The 22,907-nt window shown below is 38.6% G+C and overlaps 1 protein-coding gene across 5 annotated transcripts in view; it reads left to right on the top strand.

Moving 5' to 3' along the window:
• Nucleotides 1-22,907, top strand: part of DENND4A (DENN domain containing 4A) — a 138,119-nt gene that overhangs the window by 43,327 nt on the left and 71,885 nt on the right. For 2 of the 5 annotated variants that reach the window (XM_030814588.1, XM_030814587.1), the window contains exons 1-2: nt 18,230-18,445; nt 19,205-19,443. In XM_030814588.1, the coding sequence (XP_030670448.1) occupies nt 18,353-18,445; nt 19,205-19,443 (332 nt within the window). In that variant the 5' untranslated portion in view covers nt 18,230-18,352. Of the gene's footprint in view, nt 1-15,429; nt 15,500-18,227; nt 18,446-19,204; nt 19,444-22,907 lie in introns of those variants that run through there. The other 3 variants (XM_003267112.4, XM_030814590.1, XM_030814589.1) reach the window with 3 other exon arrangements.

Raw genomic sequence — 22,907 nt, 5'->3', positions numbered from 1 at the left:
AGCTAGGTAATAAATTAGGTTTTACAGGTCATACAATCTCTGTCTCATAGTCATCTCTTTTTTTTAACCCTTTATAAAAGCAAAAACTATTCTTAGTTTAGATATACAAGAACAGACCTTGGGCCAAATGCAGGCCATAGTTTTTTGTCTAACTGATCAGTTCTTCCACTTCTGCTCTCTCTGTCATATTATTTGCATAGACAAGAGTGATCCTTTAAAAACATAAATCGGGCGGGGGGGGGGTGGGGGTGGGGGGGCGGGGGGGGGGGTGCGGGTGGTGGAGCCAAGATGGCCGAATAGGAACAGCTCCGGTCTACAGCTCCCAGCCTGAGTGACACAGAAGACGGGTGATTTCTGCATTTCTGTTTGAGGTACCGATTTCATCTCACTAGGGAGTGCCAAACAGTGGGTGCAAGACAGTCAGTGAAGCGCACTGTGCGCGAGCCGAAGCAGGGCGAGGCATTGCCTCACTCAGAAAGCGCAAGGGGTCAGGGAGTTCCCTTTCCTAGTCAAAGAAAGGGGTAACTGATGGCACCTGGAAAATCGGGTCAGTCCCACCCTAATACTGTGCTTTTCCAACGGGCCTGGAAAACGGCACACTAGGAGATTGTGTCCCGCACCTGGCTCGGAGGGTCCTATGCCCACGGAGTCTCGCTGATTGCCAGCACAGCAGTCTGAGATCAAACTGCAAGGCGGCAGCGAGGCTGGGGGAGGGGCGCCCACCATTGCCCAGGCTTGCTTAGGTAAACAAAGCAGCCAGGAAGCTCGAACTGGGTGGAGCCCACCACAGCTCAAGGAGGCCTGCCTGCCTCTGTAGGCTCCACTTCTGGGGGCAGGGCACAGACAAACAAAAATTCAGCAGGAACCTCTGCAGACTTAAATGTCCCTGTCTGACTGGCAGCTTTGAAGAGAGTAGTGGTTCTCCCAGCACGCAGCTAGAGATCTGAGAACGGACAGACTGCCTCCTAAAGTGGGTCCCTCATCCCTGAGCAGCCTAACTGGGAGGCACCCCCCCAGTAGGGACAGACTGACACCTCACTCGGCCGGGTACTCCTCTGAGACAAAACTTCCAGAGGAACGATCAGACAGCTGAATTTGTGGTCTCACGAAAATCCGCTGTTCTGCAGCCACTGCTGCTGACACCCAGCCAAACAGGGTCTGAAGTGGACCTCTAGTAAACTCCAACAGACCTGCAGCTGAGGGTCCTGTCTGGTAGAAGGAAAACTAACAAACAGAAAGGACATCCACACCAAAAACCCATCTGTACATCACCATCATCAAAGACCAAAAGTAGATAAAACCACAAAGATGGGGAAAAAACAGAGCAGAAAAACTGGAAACTCTAAAAAGCAGAGCACCTCTCCTCCTCCAAAGGAACGCAGTTCCTCACCAGCAACAGAACAAAGCTGGATGGAGGATGACTTTGACGAGTTGAGAGAAGAAGGCTTCAGACGATCAAACTACGCTGAGCTACGGGAGGAAATTCAAAACAATAGCAAAGAAGTTATAAACTTTGAAAAAAAATTAGACAAATGGATAACTAGAATAACCAATGGAGAGAAGGGCTTGAAGGAGCTGATGGAGCTGAAAGCCAAGTATCGAGAACTATGCGAAGATTGCAGAAGCCTCGGTAGCAGATGCAATCAACTGGAAGAAAGGGTATCGCTGATGGAAGATGAAATGAATGAAATGAAGCGAGAAGGGAAGTTTAGAGAAAAAAGAATAAAAAGAAATGAACAAAGCCTCCAAGAAATTTGGGACTATGTGAAAAGACCAAACCTACGTCTGATTGGTGTACCTGAAAATGACGGGGAGAATGGAACCAAGTTGGAAAACACTCTGCAAGATATTATCCAGGAGAACTTCCCCAATCTAGCAAGGCAGGCCAACATTCAGATTCGGGAAATACAGAGAACGCCACAAAGATACTCCTCGAGAAGAGCAAGTCCAAGACACATAATTGTCAGATTCACCAAAGTTGAAATGAAGGAAAAAATGTTAAGGGCAGCCAGAGAGAAAGGTCGGGTTACCCACAAAGGGAGGCCCATCAGACTAACAGTGGATCTCTCAGCAGAAACTCTACAAGTCAGAAGAGAGTGGGGGCTGATACTCAACATTCTTAAAGAAAAGAATTTTCAACCCAGAATTTCATATCCAGCCAAACTAAGCTTCATAAGTGAAGGAGAAATAAAATACTTTACAGACAAGCAAACGCTGAGTGATTTTGTCACCACCAGGCCTGCCCTAAAAGAGCTCCTGAAAGAAGCACTAAACATGGAAAGGAACAACCGGTACCAGCCCCTGCAAAAACATGCCAAATTGCAAAGACCATTGAGGGTAGGAAGAAACTGCATCAACTAACGAGCAAAATAAACAACTAACATCATAATGACAGGATCAGATTCACACATAACAATATTAACTTTAAATGTAAATGGGCTAAACGCTCCAATTAAAAGACACAGACTGGCAAACTGGATAAGGAGTCAGGACCCATCAGTGTGCTGTATTCAGGAAACCCATCTCACGTGCAGAGACACACATAGACTCAAAATAAAGGGATGGAGGAAGATCTATCAAGCAACTGGAAAACAAAAAAAGGCAGGGGTTGCAATCCTAGTCTCTGATAAAATAGACTTTAAATCAACAAAGATCAAAAGAGACAAAGAAGGCCATTACATAATGGTAAAGGGATCAATTCAACAAGAAGAGCCAACTATCCTAAATATATATGCACCCAACACAGGAGCACCCAGATTCATAAAGCAAGTCCTGAGTGACCTACAAAGGGACTTAAACTCCCACACAATAATAATGGGAGATTTTGACACCCCACTGTCAACATTAGACAGATCAACGAGACAGAAAGTTAACAAGGATATCCAGGAATTGAACTCAGCTCTGCACAAAGTGGACCTAATAGACATCTACAGAACTCTCCACCCCAAATCAACAGAATATACGTTTTTCAGCACCACACCACACCTATTCCAAAATTGACCACATAGTTGGAAGTAAAGCTCTCCTCAGCAAATGTAAAAGAACAGAAATTATAACAAACTGTCTCTCAGACCACAGTGCAATCAAACTAGAACTCAGGATTAAAAAACTCACTCAAAACCACTCAACTACATGGAAACTGAACAACCTGCTCCTGAATGACTATTGGGTACATAATGAAATGAAGGCAGAAATAAAGATGTTCTTTGAAACCAACGAGAATAAAGACACAACATACCAGAATCTCTGGGACACATTCAAAGCAGTGTGCAGAGGGAAATTTATAGCACTAAATGCCCACAAGAGAAAGCAGGAAAGATTCAAAATTGACACCCTAACATCACAATTAAAAGAACTAGAAAAGCAAGAGCAAACACATTCAAAAGCAAGCAGAAGGCTAGAAATAACTAAAATCAGAGCAGAACTGAAGGAAATAGAGACACAAAAAACCCTTCAAAAAATTAATGAATCCAGGAGCTGGTTTTTTGAAAAGATCAACAAAATTGATAGACCGCTAGCAAGACTAATAAAGAAGAAAAGAGAGAAGAATCAAATAGATGCAATAAAAAACGAAAAAGGGGATATCACCACCGATCCCACAGAAATACAATCTACCATCAGAGAATACTACAAACACCTCTACGCAAATAAACTAGAAAATCTAGAAGAAATGGATAAATTCCTCGACAAATACACCCTCCCAAGACTAAACCAGGAAGAAGTTGAATCTCTGAAGAGACCAATAACAGGATCTGAAATTGTGGCAATAATCAATAGATTACCAACCAAGAAGAGTCCAGGACCTGATGGATTCACAGCTGAATTCTACCAGAGGTACAAGGAGAAACTGGTACCATTCCTTCTGAAACTATTCCAATCAATAGAAAAAGAGGGAATCCTCCCTAACACATTTTATGAAGCCAGCATCGTCCTGATACCAAAGCCTGGCAGAGACATAACCAAAAAGAATTTCAGACCAGTATCCTTGATGAACATTGATGCAAAAATCCTCAATAAAATACTGGCAAACTGAATCCAGCAGCACATCAAAAAGCTTATCCACCATGATCAAGTGGGCTTCATCCCTGGGATGCAAGGCTGGTTCAACATACGCAAATCAATAAATGTAATCCAGCATATAAACAGAACCAAAGACAAAAACCACATGATTATCTCAATAGATGCAGAAAAGGCCTTTGACAAAATTCAACAACCCTTCATGCTAAAAACTCTTAATAAATTAGGTATTGATGGGACGTATCTCAAAATAATAAGAGCTATCTATGACAAACCCACAGCCAATATCATACTGAATGGGCAAAAACTGGAAGCATTCCCTTTGAAAACTGGCACAAGACAGGGATGCCCTCTCTCACCACTCCTATTCAACATAGTGCTGGAAGTTCTGGCCAGAGCAATCAGGCAGGAGAAGGAAATAAAGGGTATTCAGTTAGGAAAAGAGGAAGTCAAATTGTCCCTGTTTGCAGATGACATGATTGTATATCTAGAAAACCCCATCGTCTCAGCCCAAAATCTCCTTAAGCAGATTAGCAACTTCAGCAAAGTCTCAGGATACAAAATCAATGTACAAAAATCACAAGCATTCTTGTACACCAATCACAGACAAACAGAGAGCCAAATCATGAGTGAACTCCCATTCACAATTGCTTCAAAGAGAATAAAATACCTAGGAATCCAACTTACAAGGAATGTGAAGGACCTCTTCAAGGAGAACTACAAACCACTGCTCAATGAAATAAAAGAGGATACAAACAAATGGAAGAACATTCCGTGCTCATGGGTTGGAAGAATCAATATCATGAAAATGGCCATACTGCCCAAGGTACTTTATAGATTCAATGCCATCCCCATCAAGCTACCAATGACTTTCTTCACAGAATTGGAAAAAACTACTTTAAAGTTCATATGGAACCAAAAAAGAGCCTGCATTGCCAAGTCAATCCTCAGCCAAAAGAACAAAGCTGGAGGCATCACACTACCTGACTTCAAACTATACTACAAGGCTACAGTAACCAAAACAGCATGGTACTGGTACCACAACAGAGACATAGATCAATGGAACGAAACAGAGCCCTCAGAAATGATGCTGCATATCTACAACTATCTGATCTTTGACAAACCTGACAAAAACAAGAAATGGGGAAAGGATTCCCTATTCAATAAATGGTGCTGGGAAAACTGGCTAGCCGTATGTAGAAAGCTGAAACTGGATACCTTCCTTACACCTTATACAAAAATTAATTCAAGATGGATTAAAGACTTAAATGTTAGACCTAAAACCATTAAAATCCTACAAGAAAACCTAGGCAGTACCATTCAGGACATAGGCATGGGCAAGGACTTCATGTCTAAAACACCAAAAGCAATGGCAACAAAAGCCAAAATTGACAAATGGGATCTAATTAAAGAGCTTCTGCACAGGAAAAGATACTACCATCAGAGTGAACAGGCAACCTACAGAATGGGCGAAAATTTTTGCAACCTACTCATCTGACAAAGGGCTAATATCCAGAATCTACAATGAACTCAAACAAATTTACAAGAAAAAAATAAACAACCCCATCAGAAAGTGGGCGAAGGACATGAACAGACACTTCTCAAAAGAAGACATTTATGCAGCCAAAAAACACATGAAAAAATGCTCATCATCACTGGCCATCAGAGAAATGCAAATCAAAACCACAGTGAGATATCATCTCACACCAGTTAGAATGGCCGTCATTAAAAAGTCAGGAAACAACAGGTGCTGGAGAGGATGTGGAGAAATAGGAACACTTTTACACTGTTGGTGGGACTGTAAACTAGTTCAACCATTGTGGAAGTCAGTGTGGCGATTCCTCAGGGATCTAGAACTAGAAATACCATTTGACCCAGCCATCCCATTACTGGGTATATACCCAAAGGACTATAAATCATGCTGCTATAAAGACACATGCACACATATGTTTATTGCGGCATTATTCACAATAGCAAAAAGTTGGAACCAACCCAAATGTCCAAGAACGATAGACTGGATTAAGAAAATGTGGCACATATACACCATGGAATACTATGCAGGCATAAAAAATGATGAGTTCATGTCCTCTGTAGGGACATGGATGAAACTGGAAAACATCATTCTCAGTAAACTATCGCAAGGACAAAAAACCAAACACCGCATGTTCTCACTCATAGGTGGGAATTGAACAATGAGAACACATGGACACAGGAAGGGGAACATCACACTCTGGGGACTGTTGTGGGGTGGGGGGAGGGGGGAGGGACAGCATTAGGAGATATACCTAATGCTAAATGACGAGTTAATGGGTGCAGCAAAACAACATGGCACATGGATACATATGTAACAAACCTACACATTGTGCACATGTACCCTAAAACCTAAAGTATAATAATAAAAAATAAAATAAAAAAAACATAAATCAGATCCTATCACTACTCTGCTTAAAACCCTTAATGGCTTCTCATCTCACTCCTAGTAAAAGCGAAAGTCCTCCCATGCATGATCCTTAACTGTCTTGTCTTTGTTCTTTTATTACTGTTTTAAATTAAAAAAAAAAAAAGGAATGTATACTCAAAGAAAATTGGAGGGCGGGGAGTATACAAATTGTAGATCTATGGAGTAGAAAGTGAGAAAATGAAGGTTCTTGTTCCTACTTCCATGTTTTGTCAGGGGTAACAATGAGCAATTTGACTTGTGTCCTTCCATACCCTTTTGTGTTCACATATGTGGGGTATATATAATAAATTCTTTTTTTTATTTGATTTTTTTTGTATTTCCTTTTTCTCTTTTCAGTTTTTATTTTAAAATCGGAGTACATACGCAGATTTTTTGCAAAGGTATATATTGCATGATGCTGAGGTTTAGGGTATGATTGAAGCCATCACCCAGATAGTGAGCATAGAACCCAATGGGTGGTTTATCAGCCATTGCTTTCCTCCCTGTCTTCCCCCTCTAGTAGTCCTCAGTGTCTTTTGTTCCCATCTTTATGTCCAGGTATACCCAATATTTAGCTCTCACTTATAAGCGAGAAAATGCGGTATTTAGTTTTCTGTTTCTGCATTAGTTTGCTTAGGATGATCATGTCCAGCTGCATCCACGTTGCTGCACAGGACATGATTTCATTCTTTTTTTATGAGTGTATAGTATTAAAAAATGGAAATTTCTTTATATTTCTGATATAAGCCTTTTTTCTACCTTTATCAGTTTATTTAACTTTCTGCTTAATTCTTTTAATGACTGCATAGTATTCCAGAAAGTACAAATGCAGAATGATGAATACAAGTTATTTTCAGTTTTTTTCCATTCCTAGTAATGCTGCTTTGATTAATGCTGTGCATTTTCTGTAGATATTTGAGTGTCTCTGGAAGAATAAGTAATTGTAAGTGGAACTGATAGGTCCATGAGTATGCTGACCATTTTGAAAGTGTTGAAATATTGTTCTGAAAACGCTGTGGCAGTTTTTACTCCCAGCAGCCATAGTTTATGAGAATGCTATTTCCTATGTTCCCACACCTCACCGACATTGGTTGTTACCAATTATTGACGTTTTAATTATTGACTATATAATACAAAATTGTTCTAATTTTAATTTGCATTTCTTTGCTTATTGTGGAGGTTGATAATATTTTAATATATTTATTAAATATTAAATATACTTAATATCAGTGTATTAAATATATTATTGAATGGCTAAATGTTATTGTATTAAATGGATGTGCCACAATTTATTTATTATCCTCTTTTGTAAAGACCTTTAGATTCTGATTTTTAAAAATGTTGCAAGCAAGCTGTTATGAACATACTTATAACCAAATCTATAAAACAAGTTACATTTATTTAGCTCTTCTGTGCTATACACCATTCTAAGTATTTCACATTCAATAACTCAGTTCCACACAACCACCGTGAATAGGTATTTTCTCCCCATTTTACAAAGAAGAAAATTTGAGAGTTAAAGAGGTGGTTACTTTCCCATGGTCATACCTTCAATTAGTAGTTAAAGCAAGATTCAAATTCAGAACTCCAGAACCAAACTCCTGAGCACTGTACTGCATTAATTATTTCCTTATGGTTCGTCCTGGAATTTCTGGATCAAACCATATATTTACTATTAAGATTTTATCCAGAAGGGTTTAACCAATTACAATTCCTACCAATAAAGTATAAGAATATTGGGTTTTTTTCATAACTTTGTCAACAATTGGGTCTCTTTTTTCTTTTTTTCTACTGCAGCTGCTCTGAAGAAACAATTGGGTTTTTCTTTTTGTTTTTTTTTTAGAGACGGGGTCTTGTTCTGTTGCCCAGGCTGGAGTATAGTGGACTGCTCATGGCTCATTGCAGCCTCGACCTCTTGGGCTCAAGTAATCCTCCCACTTTAGCCTCTTGAGTAGCTCAATGGATCGACCACAGGTGTGCACCACCACATCCGGCTAATTTTTAACTTTTTTGTAGAGTTGAGGTTTCCCTACATACCACAGGCTTGTCTTGAACTCCTGAGCTCCAGCAGTCCTCTTAACTTCAGTCCCCCAAAGTGCTGGTATTACAGACATGAGCCCCTGTGCCTGGCCAACAATTGGGTTTTTAATCACAAAATTTTAAATTTAATTTCGTTCTTTTTCTTTTTTTAGAGACAGGATCTTGTTCTGTCACCCAGGCTGGAGTACATCAGTAGCATGATCATAGCTCTCTGTAGCCTCAAACTCCTGGGCTAACATGATTCTCCTACTTCAGCCTCCCAAATAACTGAGACTACAGGCATGCACCACCATGCTCAACTAATTTCCAAAATTTTTTGTAGGTATTAGGTCTTATTGTATTGCCCAGGCTGGTCTTGAGCTCCTGGCCTCAAGCAATCCTCCCTCCTTGGCCTCCCAAAGCACTAGGATTGCAGGCATGAGTGACTTTGCTTAGCTGTAAATTTAATTTCTTTTTATTTTATTTTTTCTCACCCTGTCTTGTGTGGATTTTGTCTCTTTTAATTTTTTTATTTTTCTCAAAAGTTAATTTCTTGATGTTAGAGCAGATATTTACAGTGTCCTATTATAATTACGTAAATTAACACTTTGCTAAGATCTAAAGATTTTATATACATTTCAATGTGTTAAGTTTTTATGGAAGTTGACTTTTTAAAAACTCATGTTCCTTTTTCTGAAGTGTAGGGAAACAGACTTTTTTTTTTTTTCTTTTTTTTGAGATGGAGTATCGCTCTGTCGCCCAGGCTGGAGTGCAGTGGCGCCATCTCGGCTCACTGCAACCTCCACTTCCTGGGTTCAAGTGATTCTTGTGCCTTAGCCTCCTGAGTAGCTGGGATTACAGGCACGCACCACCACGCCCGACTATTTTTGTATTTTTAGTAGAGATGTGGTTTCACCACATTGGTCAGGCTGATCTTGAACTCCTGACCTTATGATCCGCCCACCTGAGCCTCCCAAAGTGCTGGGATTGCAGGTACGAGCCACTGTGCCTGGCCAGGAAGCAGACTTTTAAAACTATTTTTACTCTCTTAATATAGCAGCATGAGATACTGAGGGTTAAGATAAAGCAAAAAGAGGAAAAACTGGGGTGTATTGGTATGTGGCTGGATACAGTACAAATTTTGGGACCCTGAATTTGGTTTTAACCCTCTCAATAAGATAGCAAATGATATCTGTATTTCATAGTGATTAAAATCAGTATAGATTAGTGATTCAGAGCACAAACTGGTTCTAGAGTGTCTGGGTCTGTATCCTATCTCTGACCGTTACTGGCTTTGTGACCTGGGACAAGTAACTTAACCTCTCTGTGCCTGTTTCATGATTGTAAAATGAGGATGAAAATAGCATCTAGTTTAATCCATATTAAGCTTATAGAAAGAGTTTTCGAAAATTAACTTTGTTTTAAATCTTGGACCATAGCCTTAAATGATTTGGACTTTGATTTGATATTAGAACATAATTACAGTATTTTAGAGCTGGATGAGAACTTAGAGTGGTCATACAATCTAAAATTGCAAAAATTTGTGAATAAGAATATTTAGTCCAGGTAGCTTGCTTGACTTGCTTTAAAACACACAGCTAATTTTTGGCAAATTTGGGACTATCTCCTTAGTTTTTTTGACTCTCGTTAAGAGTTTTGTTTTTTTTTTTTTTTAATAGAGTCTTACTTTGTCACCCAGGATGGAGTGTAGTGATGCGATCTCAGCTCCCTGCAACCTCCACCTCCTGGGTTCAAGTGATTCTCCTATCCCAACCTCCCGAGTAGCTGGGATTACAGGCATGCGCCACCACACCCGGCCAATTTTTGTATTTTTTTTTTTTCTTTTTTTGGTAGAGACAGGGTTTTACCATATTGTCCAGGCTGGTCTTGAACTCCTGACCTCAAGTGATCCGCCTGCCTCAGCCTCCCAAAGTGCTGGGATTACAGATGTGAGCCACTGCACCCGGCCGAGTCTCCTTAAGGGTGTTTTTTAAATACTCTTTCCACATGGCTCTTGTTTTACAACTGTCCAAGAATGTCAGCATTTGATTTAGCGAGTTTACTTAGAAAAGTAGAATTGAGCCAGATGCTATGACCTGTAATCCCAACACTTTGGGAGGCTAAGGCAGTTGCATCACCTGAGGTCAGGAGCTCGTGACCAGCCTGGCCAACACGCTGAAACCCTGTCTCTGCTAAAATACAAAAATTAACCAGGCCTGGTAGTGCACGCCTGTAATCCCAGCTACTCGGGAGGCTGAGGCAGGAGAATTGCTTCAACCTGGGAGGCAGAGGTTGCAGTGAGCTGAGCTCATGCCACTGCACTCCAGTCTGCGCGACAGAACGAGACTCCATCTCAAAAAAAAAAAAGTAGAATTTTTAACAAAGGAGGTAATTAAATCATGTACCTAATTCTGGGGGAAAGAGGAAGAATTTGAAAGTACATTTTTGCTGTGGCAAACTACAATGTGGATACTTATTGGTAGAGAGTTTAAAGTAGTTTTGGAACAATGGCTCCTTCTTTTTCTTTTTCACCATGAACCTTGTGTGTAAAAAAAATGTGGAAAATGCTTTTAATTCCTTTTTTTTTTTTGATACGGAGTTTCACTCTTGTCGCCCAGGCTGGAGTGCGATGGTGTGATCTCTGCACACCACAACCTCCACCTCCCAGGTTCAAAGGATTCTCCTGCCTCAGCCTCCTGGGTAGCTGGGATTAAGGGTGCCCGCCACCACATCCGGCTAATTTTTGGATTTTTTTTTTTTTTTTTAGTAGAGACGGGGTTTCACCATGTTGGCCAGGCCGGTCTCAAACTCCTGGCCTCAGGTGATCCACCCACCTCGGCCTTCCAAAGTGCTGGGATTACAGGCATGAGCCACCATGCCTGGCCCTGCTGTTAATTTTAATATCCATGGTTCTCTTTCCTCCAGAGCCCCGTAACATACTGCATTTCTAACTCCTTGTTTTTCATTATAGAATATTCCTTTTGGTTTCTACTATATCCAAATGGTCATATAGTTCTTTTTTTATTGTCACCAAAGTTATTATTGAAGTTTTCTTGCTATCTTTACAAATTGGATTTATTGGGAAGTAGAGTTTGGACTTTCCAATAGAGAGCCCATTTTTATAAAATTTTTTTTACCCATTTGATAAACCAAAATTTGTTTGCCTATATTCATAATATCTGCTTGACTTTTACATATTCATGTGATTTAAAAATATTTTTCCAGTAGATTAGTGTGTTAAATGTTGCTTATGTTCATTGCTGTGTTGGGATTTTATTTTTATAAATGCTTTAATATTTTTCCATCAAGAGAAAATTTCCCAAGGCTACAATCTCAACATAATTTATGAAACTATATTAAAATAAAAGGTTAAGGGTTTTTGTTTTTTAGTAAGATATTTACAGATAGCCAGACATATTATTTTATGTGTATTGTGTGTTTTAAATAAGAGAGATATTCTCTTTCACTTTAGTTTGACCACATTATGCTGTTAGCTATTCAGTATTTGGAAGGCTGACAGATACTCAAAGTTGAAAAACAAAGATTTGTTATGTTTTTGAATACTCAGGAGATTGTCATTTCTTGATAAAATATTTTTAAATGATCATATAGTGCTATTTATGGTATCTTCTCTTATTGTTATTCATCAGATTTTTAAGTACATCTAAATGAGAACTTTATTAACTGAGTGTGAACTAAATATCAGAGAAACCAAAGTTGGAAAATAATTTATATTCAGACACTTGGCTTCTTACATGAAAATACTTACGTAACTTGTCTGTATTTTCTGTAATACTGATATTTTTCCACAGTTTTAGTCGTTACCTTTAAGTAACTACTTGTCACCTGGCATTTGACAGGTATATAATGCATTTTTTATTCAGAAATGACTCTAGTAAGTACAATTCTTATTTAATTCTTGAAAGGATTACATGAGAAACAAGCCAACAAAAGGTCTTCTGTACATTCAAAATAGATACAAAGTTCAGACACTAAAAGCTTATACTTTTGAGTCTCAGAGCTACCCACTAATGTTTACTTAGTCTTATGTAAGTAAACTTTTTTGTATTCAGATAATAGTTAAGAAAATATATAATATGTCAAATGGTGATACATGCTAAGGAGGAAAAAAAATGCAAGAGACGGGTGATAGGGAGGACTGGGCAGGGTGGAGGGAGCCTTGTTATTGTATGTAAAATGGTGAAAGGGAGACTCTCTGATAAGATGATGTTTGAGTTGATAACCCATGGAGGTGAGGAAGTGTGCCATGTAAATTTTTCTCTCATCACCTATACATCAAATGGTGACCTCTCTCAAGTTTGTGTGTCCATTTCAGACTGCTCACCTTAGCTCTATTTAGTTCTTCACTTGGATGTCTAATAGATATTTCAAACTTAATATGTCTAAAACTGAACCACTTATCTTCACCCCAAACCTGCTTTATCCACAATCTCCTCCATCTCAATTGAGCTTCTTCCTTCCTGTTACTCAGGCATTGGCATCGTCTTTGACTCTTATACTGTACTTCATATAATCAAATAGGATTTTTTTTGTCTGTATTTTCAGAATATACCCAGAATCTGACCTCTTTCCATCATTCCCACTGTTGCTACCCTTATTCAAACTCTAATAATTTTTGCCTGGATTACTGATCCAAAATAATTATGAGTACTTGCTTTCTTCCTTGTCTCCCACCCCCACTTCTCAACATAGTACTCAGAGTGACCTTTTAACTGTAAGTCAAATAATGCCTCTCTTCTGCTGGAAACCCTCCAGTGGCTTTCACTATCTCCAAGAGTAATAGAAGCGAAAATCCTTAAAACAGCCTAAAAGGACCCACATGATCTGGCTTCCTTATCTCCCATCAGTATCTCATTTACTCTTCTCCCATCAGTATCTCATTTACTCTTCTCTTTAGCTCTTAGGTCATGACGGGCATACTTCTGTATCAGGGCCTTTCCTCTTGACATTCCTTCTACCTAGAAACCTCTGCTCCAAGATTAATTCATTCAGCAAATACTTTATGGAGCACCTGTAATGCACCAGGCACTGTTTTAGGTATTAATGATAAAAGAATGTAGAACTTATCAGAGTGGAGGAAAATAGATGATAATAAATTTTAAACAAATAACTTTTAAAGTATAGTATGTTAGAAAGTGATAAGTGCCGTAGTAAAAAAGAAAACCTAAGAGTAGCATAAAAGGGGATTGGGAGTAGTGGGGAATGGGTTGCAATTTTAAATTGAGTGGTCAAGGAAGCCCTTATTTGAAAGTAATATTTGAAGGCAGTAAGGAAGTTAATCATTCAGATATCACAGGCAAAGAATGTTTGAAATATAGGGAACAGTCTGTGCAAAAGGCTTCAAGGAGGGAGCATTCTTGGCATGTTTTGGGAATAAGGAAAATGGTGTGTCTTAAAGCAGAATACATTATGGGGAGAATAAAGAGATTGGAATTGGGGGTAGATGATTAGGACCTTTAGGTGATTGTAAGGACTTTGGCTTTTATTCTGAGAGAGACTGAGATTTTGAACAGAACAGTGACATGCTCTGACATTTGATTTAAAAGGATCACTCGTTTATGTAGTGATAGACTGTAGCGAGAAGCAAAGGTGGAAAGAGGAAGACCGTTTGGGAGATTATTGCAATCCAGGGTACTAGGGGTGGAGTTATACAAATCACATTAAATTGTAATAATAAAAATTTTTATTATATACTCCTTTTAATTATCAATGACGTTACACTTCTTCATTTGCATGGATTGTGTAAGGAATGTGTTTCATAAAACTATTTACCCTTATTTCAAAACTTTTAAATAAATTATGTATATATTTATTTAGTAAAACTTATTTAACTACTATGTGTGAGCCTCTGGGAGTACAGTGGTGAAGAAAACAAAATCCCTACCCTCATTGAGCATATATTCAAGTCAGAAAGACAATAAACAAACAAATATAGCATGTAATGATAAATAATCTTAAGATGAAAAGAGGCTGGGCACAGTGGCTCACGCCTGTAATCCCAACACTTTGGGAGGCCGAGGCGGACAGATCACCTGAGGTCAGGATTTCGAGACCAGCCTGGCCAACACCATGGCCAACGTGGTGAAACCCCATCTCTACTAAAAATACAAAAATTGGCCGGGCATGGTGGCACGTTCCTGTAATCCCAGCTACTCTGGGAGGCTGAGGCAGGAGAATCACTTGAACCTGGGAGGCGGAGGTTGCAGTGAGCTGAGATTGCACCATTGCGACTCCATCTCAAAAACAAAACAAAACAAAAATCATCCAGTCATGGTGGCACATGCCTGTAATCCCAGCTACTTGGAAGGCTGAGGCATGAGAATCACTTGAACCCAGGAGGCAGAGATTGCAGTGAGCCAAGATCGCACCACTGCACTCCAGCCTGGGTGACAGAGCGAGACTCCATTTAAAAAAAAAAAAAAAAGATTTGGAAGTTAAGTTATTCTTTTAAGGAGTGGTAATTAAAGTCTGATTGGAAATGAATTTGGGAGAAAGTAGGAAATAAGGAAGTGGACTTAACAAATTACAACTCTTGAGGCATAAAGGATTGCAGAAAAACCTGGCAATATCTGAAACAGATTGTGGAGTCGAAGGTATGCACTTGAGTAGATACTTTGTAGTTTATCATTTGTACCCACAATTTGGACTTAGAATAAAATCTAAATGGTTGTGGCTTAGCTTTGTTTAAAAGAGTCAAGTTTTCCTCATGTTATTGCTGTTGCAAGGGAAAAAAAGTTATAATTTACTTCTGAAAGATAAGTGGACAGTGATTCCAATAAAATATTGACAAAACAGCCAACTGAAAATAGCTAGCAGAGGGAAATTTGTTACTACATCTTAGATAATACTTACTAGAGAGCTCAAAGAGATTCCATTTTATCAAGTTCCTACCTTCTAAAAATTAAATGATATTTCTATTTTTTTAAATCCAGTGGGGGTCAGCAGTATACTTGTGTTATAAAAAATCGGTGGCAAAGACGAACACTATATCTTACAAAGCTGGTAAGTGTAATTTTTCATGCAATACTTCACATATAAATGTATTATAGGGCCTGGAAAGGTTAAAGAAAAGAAAAAAACCGCCTAGGATGTGTTAGTATCGGGACTGGGACTACAATCCGTATCTTTTGATTCTTATTTGTGTCGTCACTTATATGTTTATTGGATGCTTGATGGAAGGTTAATTTTAAAATAAAGTGGGTTTTTATTTTCAGCCTTGGGTTTAAATAAATAATAAGGAGATCTCAATTATCTTTAAGTTTTTAAATAAGCAGAAATATGGGAAAATGCATTTTCATTTTAAATTAGTATTTCTTTAATACTTAAATTTAGTAAGAGCTGTAGTTCACATGAAATCATGTTTCATAATAATGGAAAATATTATAAATCAATTTGGAGTTTTATGCATAGTCAAAATGTCCAATTTTCAGAGACCTCAAAATTTCAAACATAGTGACCTGATTTACAAGAGAACAGATTCAGCCTTTTAAAAATTGCTTTTATGCAGGGCATGGTGGCATGTGCTTGTGGTTCCAGTTTTTTTGGAGGCTGAGGCAGGAGGATTGCTTGAGTCCAGGAGTTCAAGACCAGCAACATAGACTTGATCTTTAAAAATATATACATATATACATATACATTTATATACGTGTGTGTTTAGAGTTCTAGACTCAAGTTTCTCTTTTACATTTGATTTTTTTTTTTTTTGAGACAGGGTCTCATTCGGTTGCTCAGATTGGAGTACAGTGGTATGATTGTAGCTCACTGCAACCTCAGACTCTTGTGCTCAAGGTATCCTCTTGCCTCAGTCTCCCTAGTACCTTGGACTATAGGAGTATCACAGCATGCCTGGCTAATTTTTTAAATTTTTGTAGAGACAGGGTCTTTCTTATGTTGCCCAGGTCGGTCTTAAACCCCTGGGCTCAAGCACTCCTCTTGCCTCAGCCTCCCAAAGTGATGGGATTACAGGCGAGGGCCGTCAGACCCAGCCTTTGATATTTTTAGATCTACAATATATCACCTTTTTTTTTTTTTTTTTTTTAAGACAAGGTTTTGCTCTGTTGCCTAGTCTAGAGTGCAGTGGTGGGACCATAGTTCACTGCAATGTTGAACTCCTGGGCTCAAGCAGTCCTCCCATATCAGCCTCCCAAGTAGCTGAGACTACTGAGAGTACATGGTGGCATGTGCCTCCATGCCTGGCTAATTTTTTTTTTTTTTTAGTAGTGATGGAGTCTTGCTGTATTGCCCAGGTTGCTCTTGAACTCCTTGACTCAAGTGATCCTTCCACTTCAGCCTCCCAAAGTGCTGAGATTACAGGCGTGAGCTGCTGTACTGGCTACTGGCTCTCATAAAAAAAAATTTTTTTTTTTTTTTTTTTTGGAGATGGAGTCTCACTGTGTTGCCGTAGGCCTAATTTGTAGATATCCTCAAGAAGATTATGAGTCATTCTCACTACCAGAATCCGTTCCTCTATTTTGTTTACCAACGGATACAACCATTGAAAGGCTGGAGTGCAGTGGCACAATCTTGGCTCACTGCAACCTCCGCCTCCCCAGTTCAAGCAATTCTCCTGCCACAGCCTCCCAAGTAGCTGGGACTACAGGCACACGCGGCCACGCCTGGCTAATTTCTTGTATTTTAGTAGAGATGGGGTTTCACTGTGTTGCCCAGGCTGGTCTTCAACTCCTGAGTTCAGGCAATCTGCCTTCCTCGGCCTCCCAAAGTGCTAGGATTACAGGCATGAGCCACCACGCCCAGCTGGCCTTCATCACTATTTCTATACTTACTTTATGACTTTATTATTACCTCATGACCTGGGAGAGTAGTACAGAGTTAACTATAGATCCTCATGGGACCTCCTTGCTGGCTAGCATGTAATTAAATAATTTTAGAACTGCCTTGGACCTTAGTTTATCTACTTCATCTGATTTTATAGATGAGAAAACCATACTCCTGTAGTATGTCATTTGTCCAAAGTCACAGATACATTAGTGGCAGAACCAACAACCACTTATATTTCCCCAGTTTATCTTTTTGTCTTTGTGACTATGTCTAGTGATAGTTTCTACTTGACTTTAAGGGCTTTATGGCCAGGGAACCTATTTTCTGTTTCATGTTCCACAAAATGAGGTACAAGGTTCTTCCTGGAGTGTATTCAGTGGAAGATGCCTGGACCATTTTCCTAATGTAAACGTTAGTTTACCTAATGTGAAATCATAGGCAACTTAAAACTCTATCTTCATATAACCTGGTGTTATTTAGAAGCTGAGCTTGAGTTGATACTATTCCTAAGACATTGTAAATATGTGACTCTTCTATTTTTATGAGTAATTTTCCTGTATTTGTGCTAGAAATTAACATATACTCCTATGGGATATGAATTTTAATGTGTAAGTTATTGAGAACTGATGAAGTAGATAGATGAAAATAAACCATATTGAAAATTTCAAAAACTTAGTATGCTTTCTAAGGTAGTGTGACCACAAACTGAAGTTTTAGGAGTGTGTTTGTGCATTTCTATAGGATGTCTTTTTCTTGTTAGCTTTAACATAGCCTTTATAGATGAAGCTTGATAAATATTAAGCAGTTAGTTAATAGTTGTAATGTTCAAGGATTAAAATATCTATGAATCCTACCAAAGTATTCAGTGTTATTTGATGAACATATATGTAATGCTTTGGCATTCCAAATGTGTGAAATAACAAAGCATTTTATCATCATTGAAATAATAAGTACCTAAATTCAAGAGATGATGACCTAATATTTATTGTTGTTTTTATAGGCCTAATTTGTAGATATCCTCAAGAAGATTATGAGTCATTCTCACTACCAGAATCCGTTCCTCTATTTTGTTTACCAATGGGTGCAACCATTGAATGTTGGCCATCAAATAGCAAATACCCTCTGCCTGTATTTTCTACATTTGTTTTAACTGGAGCCTCAGCTGAAAAGGTATTATGTGTTTGACAAATTGTATCTACAAATTTCTTGTACATTTTCAAGTTTTCTATAATGCAAGGAATAGTAGGGGAAAAACTGATTAAATTGAATGCATTATGCATACTTTTCTACTTGATTAAAATAACTGTATCCAGGGACATAGGAAAAGAGAATTTTTATTCTGTCCCATCCACCTAAATGCTTTTTTGTGATTATGGTGAAAGATTTTTTCATCATCAAATGATGATCCTTCATTGGTTCATTTTCTGTGATAAAGAAGCTTTGAAAGTAACATTAAATATATAATGCAATTTAGAATTATAGACATGATAGTTGGAAGGGACCTTGGAAATTATCAAGTCTAATTGTCCTCATTTTATGGATAGGGAAATTGATGTCCCGAGAAATTCAATGAATTGCCCAAATTTGGAATTTGTATTTCCTTATCTAAATTTTCATCTCACTTTCTACCAAGTAATTATTTTCAATCATTTTCTTATAGAGAATATTGATAAAATTGCTTCCACTCTTTATAAAACAAATAAATTTAATCAAAACACCTTTTCTTTCAATAGTAAAGTGACATGAGAATAGCACTATATAGTTCTTAGATACATCAAGAAAGCAGGAGGGATGTTTCTTCATCACTGTGTTCTTAATACCTGGCTTCTCACCTGGCTCATAGCAAGCATTTATTAAATATTTAACTGATGATTTGATTTGGATATATGATACAAAGTATATTTACTGGATATATTACTTGTTTTGCAGGTTTATGGTGCTGCTATTCAGTTTTATGAACCATACTCTGAGGAGAATCTCACAGAAAAACAGAGACTTCTTTTGGGTTTAACATCAGCAGATGGGAAGTCTGATAGTTCCAAAACAATTCATACTAACAAATGCATCTGTCTTCTTTCTCACTGGCCTTTTTTTGATGCATTCAGGAAGTTTCTGACTTTTCTGTATCGTTATTCCATCTCTGGGCCTCATGTCCTTCCAATTGAGAAGTAAGTTAAGTGTTCTTGGTTCAACATTTGACAGATCTTTCCATTATGTGGCAAATTTGTGTTGGCAACTGGGTAAATTTTATATGGATACTAGATTTCTTAAGAGTTATTTGAAAAAAATGGTGTATTTCAGTCAGGTAGTATTTCTCCATTGTATGTTTGTAGTCTTGTTATTTGAAATAATTTTATCTCCAATGAGATGAAATTAATTTGTTTAATGCTCTTGGGAAGTTTAGAGATCCCAATCTGGACAGATGCTGAAAATTTTTTACTAATTTTTAAATTCTTATTTTACATATAACTTAAATTTATTATGAGCTTTTACAAATATTTTTTACTGGGGCTGGGTGCAATAGCTCATGCCCATAATCTCAGCACTTTGGGAAGCCAAGGCAGCAGATCGCTTGAGTCCAGGAGTTTGAGACCAGCCTGAGCAACATGGTGAAACCCCATCTCTACAAAACTACAGAAATGAGTTGGACATGGCCCATGCCTGTAGTCCCAGCTGCTCGGAAGGCCAAGGCACGAGAGTCACTTGAACCCGGGAAGCGGAGGTTGCAGTAAGCCATGATCATGCCACTGCACTCCAGCCTGGGTGACAGAGGGAGACCCTGTCTCAAAAAAAAAAAAATTCCTTACCGTATTTACATATAATGAATGTAAAGAAGAAATTAGATGAATGCATTTTTTTTTCTTTGGCAGTATACCCAGTAATGGAATCACCAGATCAATTTATTTTAAAGATAACAAACCCGTTGCATGTTAATATAAATGTCTTTTTTGAAAAATAACTTTTCCAAAACTAAAAAAACTTTAGTGAGCAGAATGGCATTGTTTTCCATTTTTGCAGATCTCTAATGTCTAGCTTAATTGAACATAGCCGGGCTTCCATATATGGTCTGCATTCAATCTGTTGCAGTAGTTGTTTTGGTTGAAATATACAAAGAAAGCCTGGCCTCCCACAGATACGTAGGTAGAAAAGGGAGGGATTTTGGATAATATTTTCGGAAAGTTTGGGATATTCTTTTTTTTTGACGCTGCACCAAGCTTGACAAATGCTGGTTTCTTACAAGTTATTTGCAATCTAAAACTGTAGTAGTGAACTTTGTCAGTTACATTAAAATATGTATTGGTCTGGCCAGGTGTGGTAGCTCACACCTGTAATCCCGACACTTTGGGAGGCTGAGGCAGGTGAATCACCTGAGGTCAGGAGTTCAAGACCAGCTTGGCCAACGTGGTGAAACCTTGTCTCTACTAAAAAAAAAAGAATACAAAAGCCAGCCGTGGTTGTGGGCACCTGTAATCCCATCTACTCCGGAGGCTGAGGCAGGGAGAATTGCTTAAATTCGGGAGGCGGAGGTTGCAGTGAGCCAAGATCATGCCACTGCACTCCAGCCTGGGCGACAGAGCGAGACTCTGTCTCCAAAAAAAAAAAAAAAAAAAAAAAAAAAAGTCTGTTGTTCTGTTTGACTCTTTGGGTGGAACTTTCACTTATGCATTATTTTGTAGGATTGTGCATTGGTCATTTGAAAAATACTGATTTGCCAAGTTAATCACATCTTCCAAATGTAGACACATTTTATTATTAATATTAAAAAATCACATTTGTTAATATCACCACCTATCTTAGAAAAGCTTTTGAGCATTAGGAAGCTTTCAAGCTCATGGTGGCGGAATTCTAATTTCCACTTGAAAGTTTGTATTTAATTATTGGCAAATACTGCCAGTAGCTGGGATTACAGGTGTGTGCCACCACGCCTGTCTAATTTTGTATTTGTGGTAGAGATGAGGTTTTGCCATGTTGGTGAGGCTGGTCTCGAACTCCTGACCTCAGGTGAAACACCTGCCTCGGCCTCCCAGAGTGCTGGGATTACAGGTGTGAGCCACCGCACCTGGCCTGTCAGTCATCTTTCAAACAAAAATTGCACTCTGTGGGAGAAAACCAGCAAGTTCACTCACAACTCAGTTGCACAAGTGTATTTCCAAAATCAAGACAACCATTGTACTTCTGTATACAACAGAAGTTCTTTATGTATAGTTTCCCTTTCATCATACAGAATTTTAAAAATGTACACTACAGCCAAAACTTTATAAAATTAGTAATATTTACTGCCAATATTGACGCTCTTTTACTGCAAGTGTATAGTAGTAAAGAATCTAGCAACTACTAGTACACTTTGGTGCCACTGCCTTGATTCATAGTAAGTCACCAGCAGTTTTACCCACAATGCTCTTGCACTGTCAGTGCAAATGTCAACATTGTGCAAAAAGCAAATGACATCATATAATTTTTTGTTTGCTTGCTTTTTTTCTTTTTGTTTTTGTTTTTTGACACAGAGTCTGGTTCTGTCGCCCAGGCTGGAGTACAGTGGCGTGATCTTGGCTCACTGCAACCTCTGCCTCCGCGGCTTAAGTGATTCTCATGCCTCAGCCTCCTGAGTAGCTGGAATTACAGGTGTGTGCCACCACACCTGGCTGATTTTTGTATTTTTGGTAGAGACAGGGCTTTACCCTGTTGGCCAGGCTGGTTTCAAACTCCTGACATCAAGTGATCCGCCCACCTTGGCCTCCCAAAGTGCTGAGATTACAGGTGTGAGCCACCACGCCTTGCCCATTTTTGTTTTTGAATCAGCGTCTCACTCTGTTGCCCAGGCTGGAGTGCAGTGGCATGATCATGGCTCACTGCAGCCTCGACCTCCTGGGCTCAAGCCATCCTCCCACCTCAGCCCCTCCAAGTAGCTGGGACTACAGGTACATGCCACCACACCTGGCTAATTTTTGTGTTTTTTGTAGAGACAGGGTTTCACCATGTTGCCTAGGCTGGTCTTGAACTCCTAGGCTCAATCACTCGCCTCAGCCTCCCAAAGTGCTGGGATTACCGCACCTGGCCAACATCGTACTATTATTATAAAAATAGTTGTGACCTTGCAGATCTTCCCTGAATGGATCTTGAATATCTTTAGGGGTTTTTGGATCACACTTTGTTTTCTTCTGTTCTAACTACTTCATAATTCAAGCAGATGTATGTGCTGTGGTATTCATCCTCTGCTTAACGTTTGTTTAGATTATGAGTACTTTATTGGTAGACATTGGTGGCTTTATGCCTTTTTTACATATCCTATCATGTCTGTTGGTGTGTTTTTATATAGTAAACAGTCAAAACATACTTGTAAATTAATAAATTTCTAATATTGTCTATCTAGTTGAAATTTTCTCCATTCTGAAACCAAGATGATTTTGAAATGTTTTTTAAAAAATAATACAAACATATTCAGACTGGAACAAAAATTTTAAAAAAAATTCAGAAATAAAATAGCTTATTCCCCCCCAGGAAAGATTTTTCACTATGGTTGCTTTTTTTCTGTTCCATAGTGTTAAAAACAAAATCCATAGATCTAGCTTTTTATCCATCTTATTCTGGGGAAAAAAACCTACAAAATCAGTAATATAATTTTTAACATATT

This window comes from Nomascus leucogenys, chromosome 6 (genome assembly GCF_006542625.1).
Source record: "Nomascus leucogenys isolate Asia chromosome 6, Asia_NLE_v1, whole genome shotgun sequence".
In the NCBI taxonomy this organism is placed as follows: Eukaryota; Metazoa; Chordata; class Mammalia; order Primates; family Hylobatidae; genus Nomascus; species Nomascus leucogenys.
The sequence above is the reverse complement of the archived record's forward strand: the minus strand, read 5'-3'. Positions and strand labels throughout refer to the sequence as shown.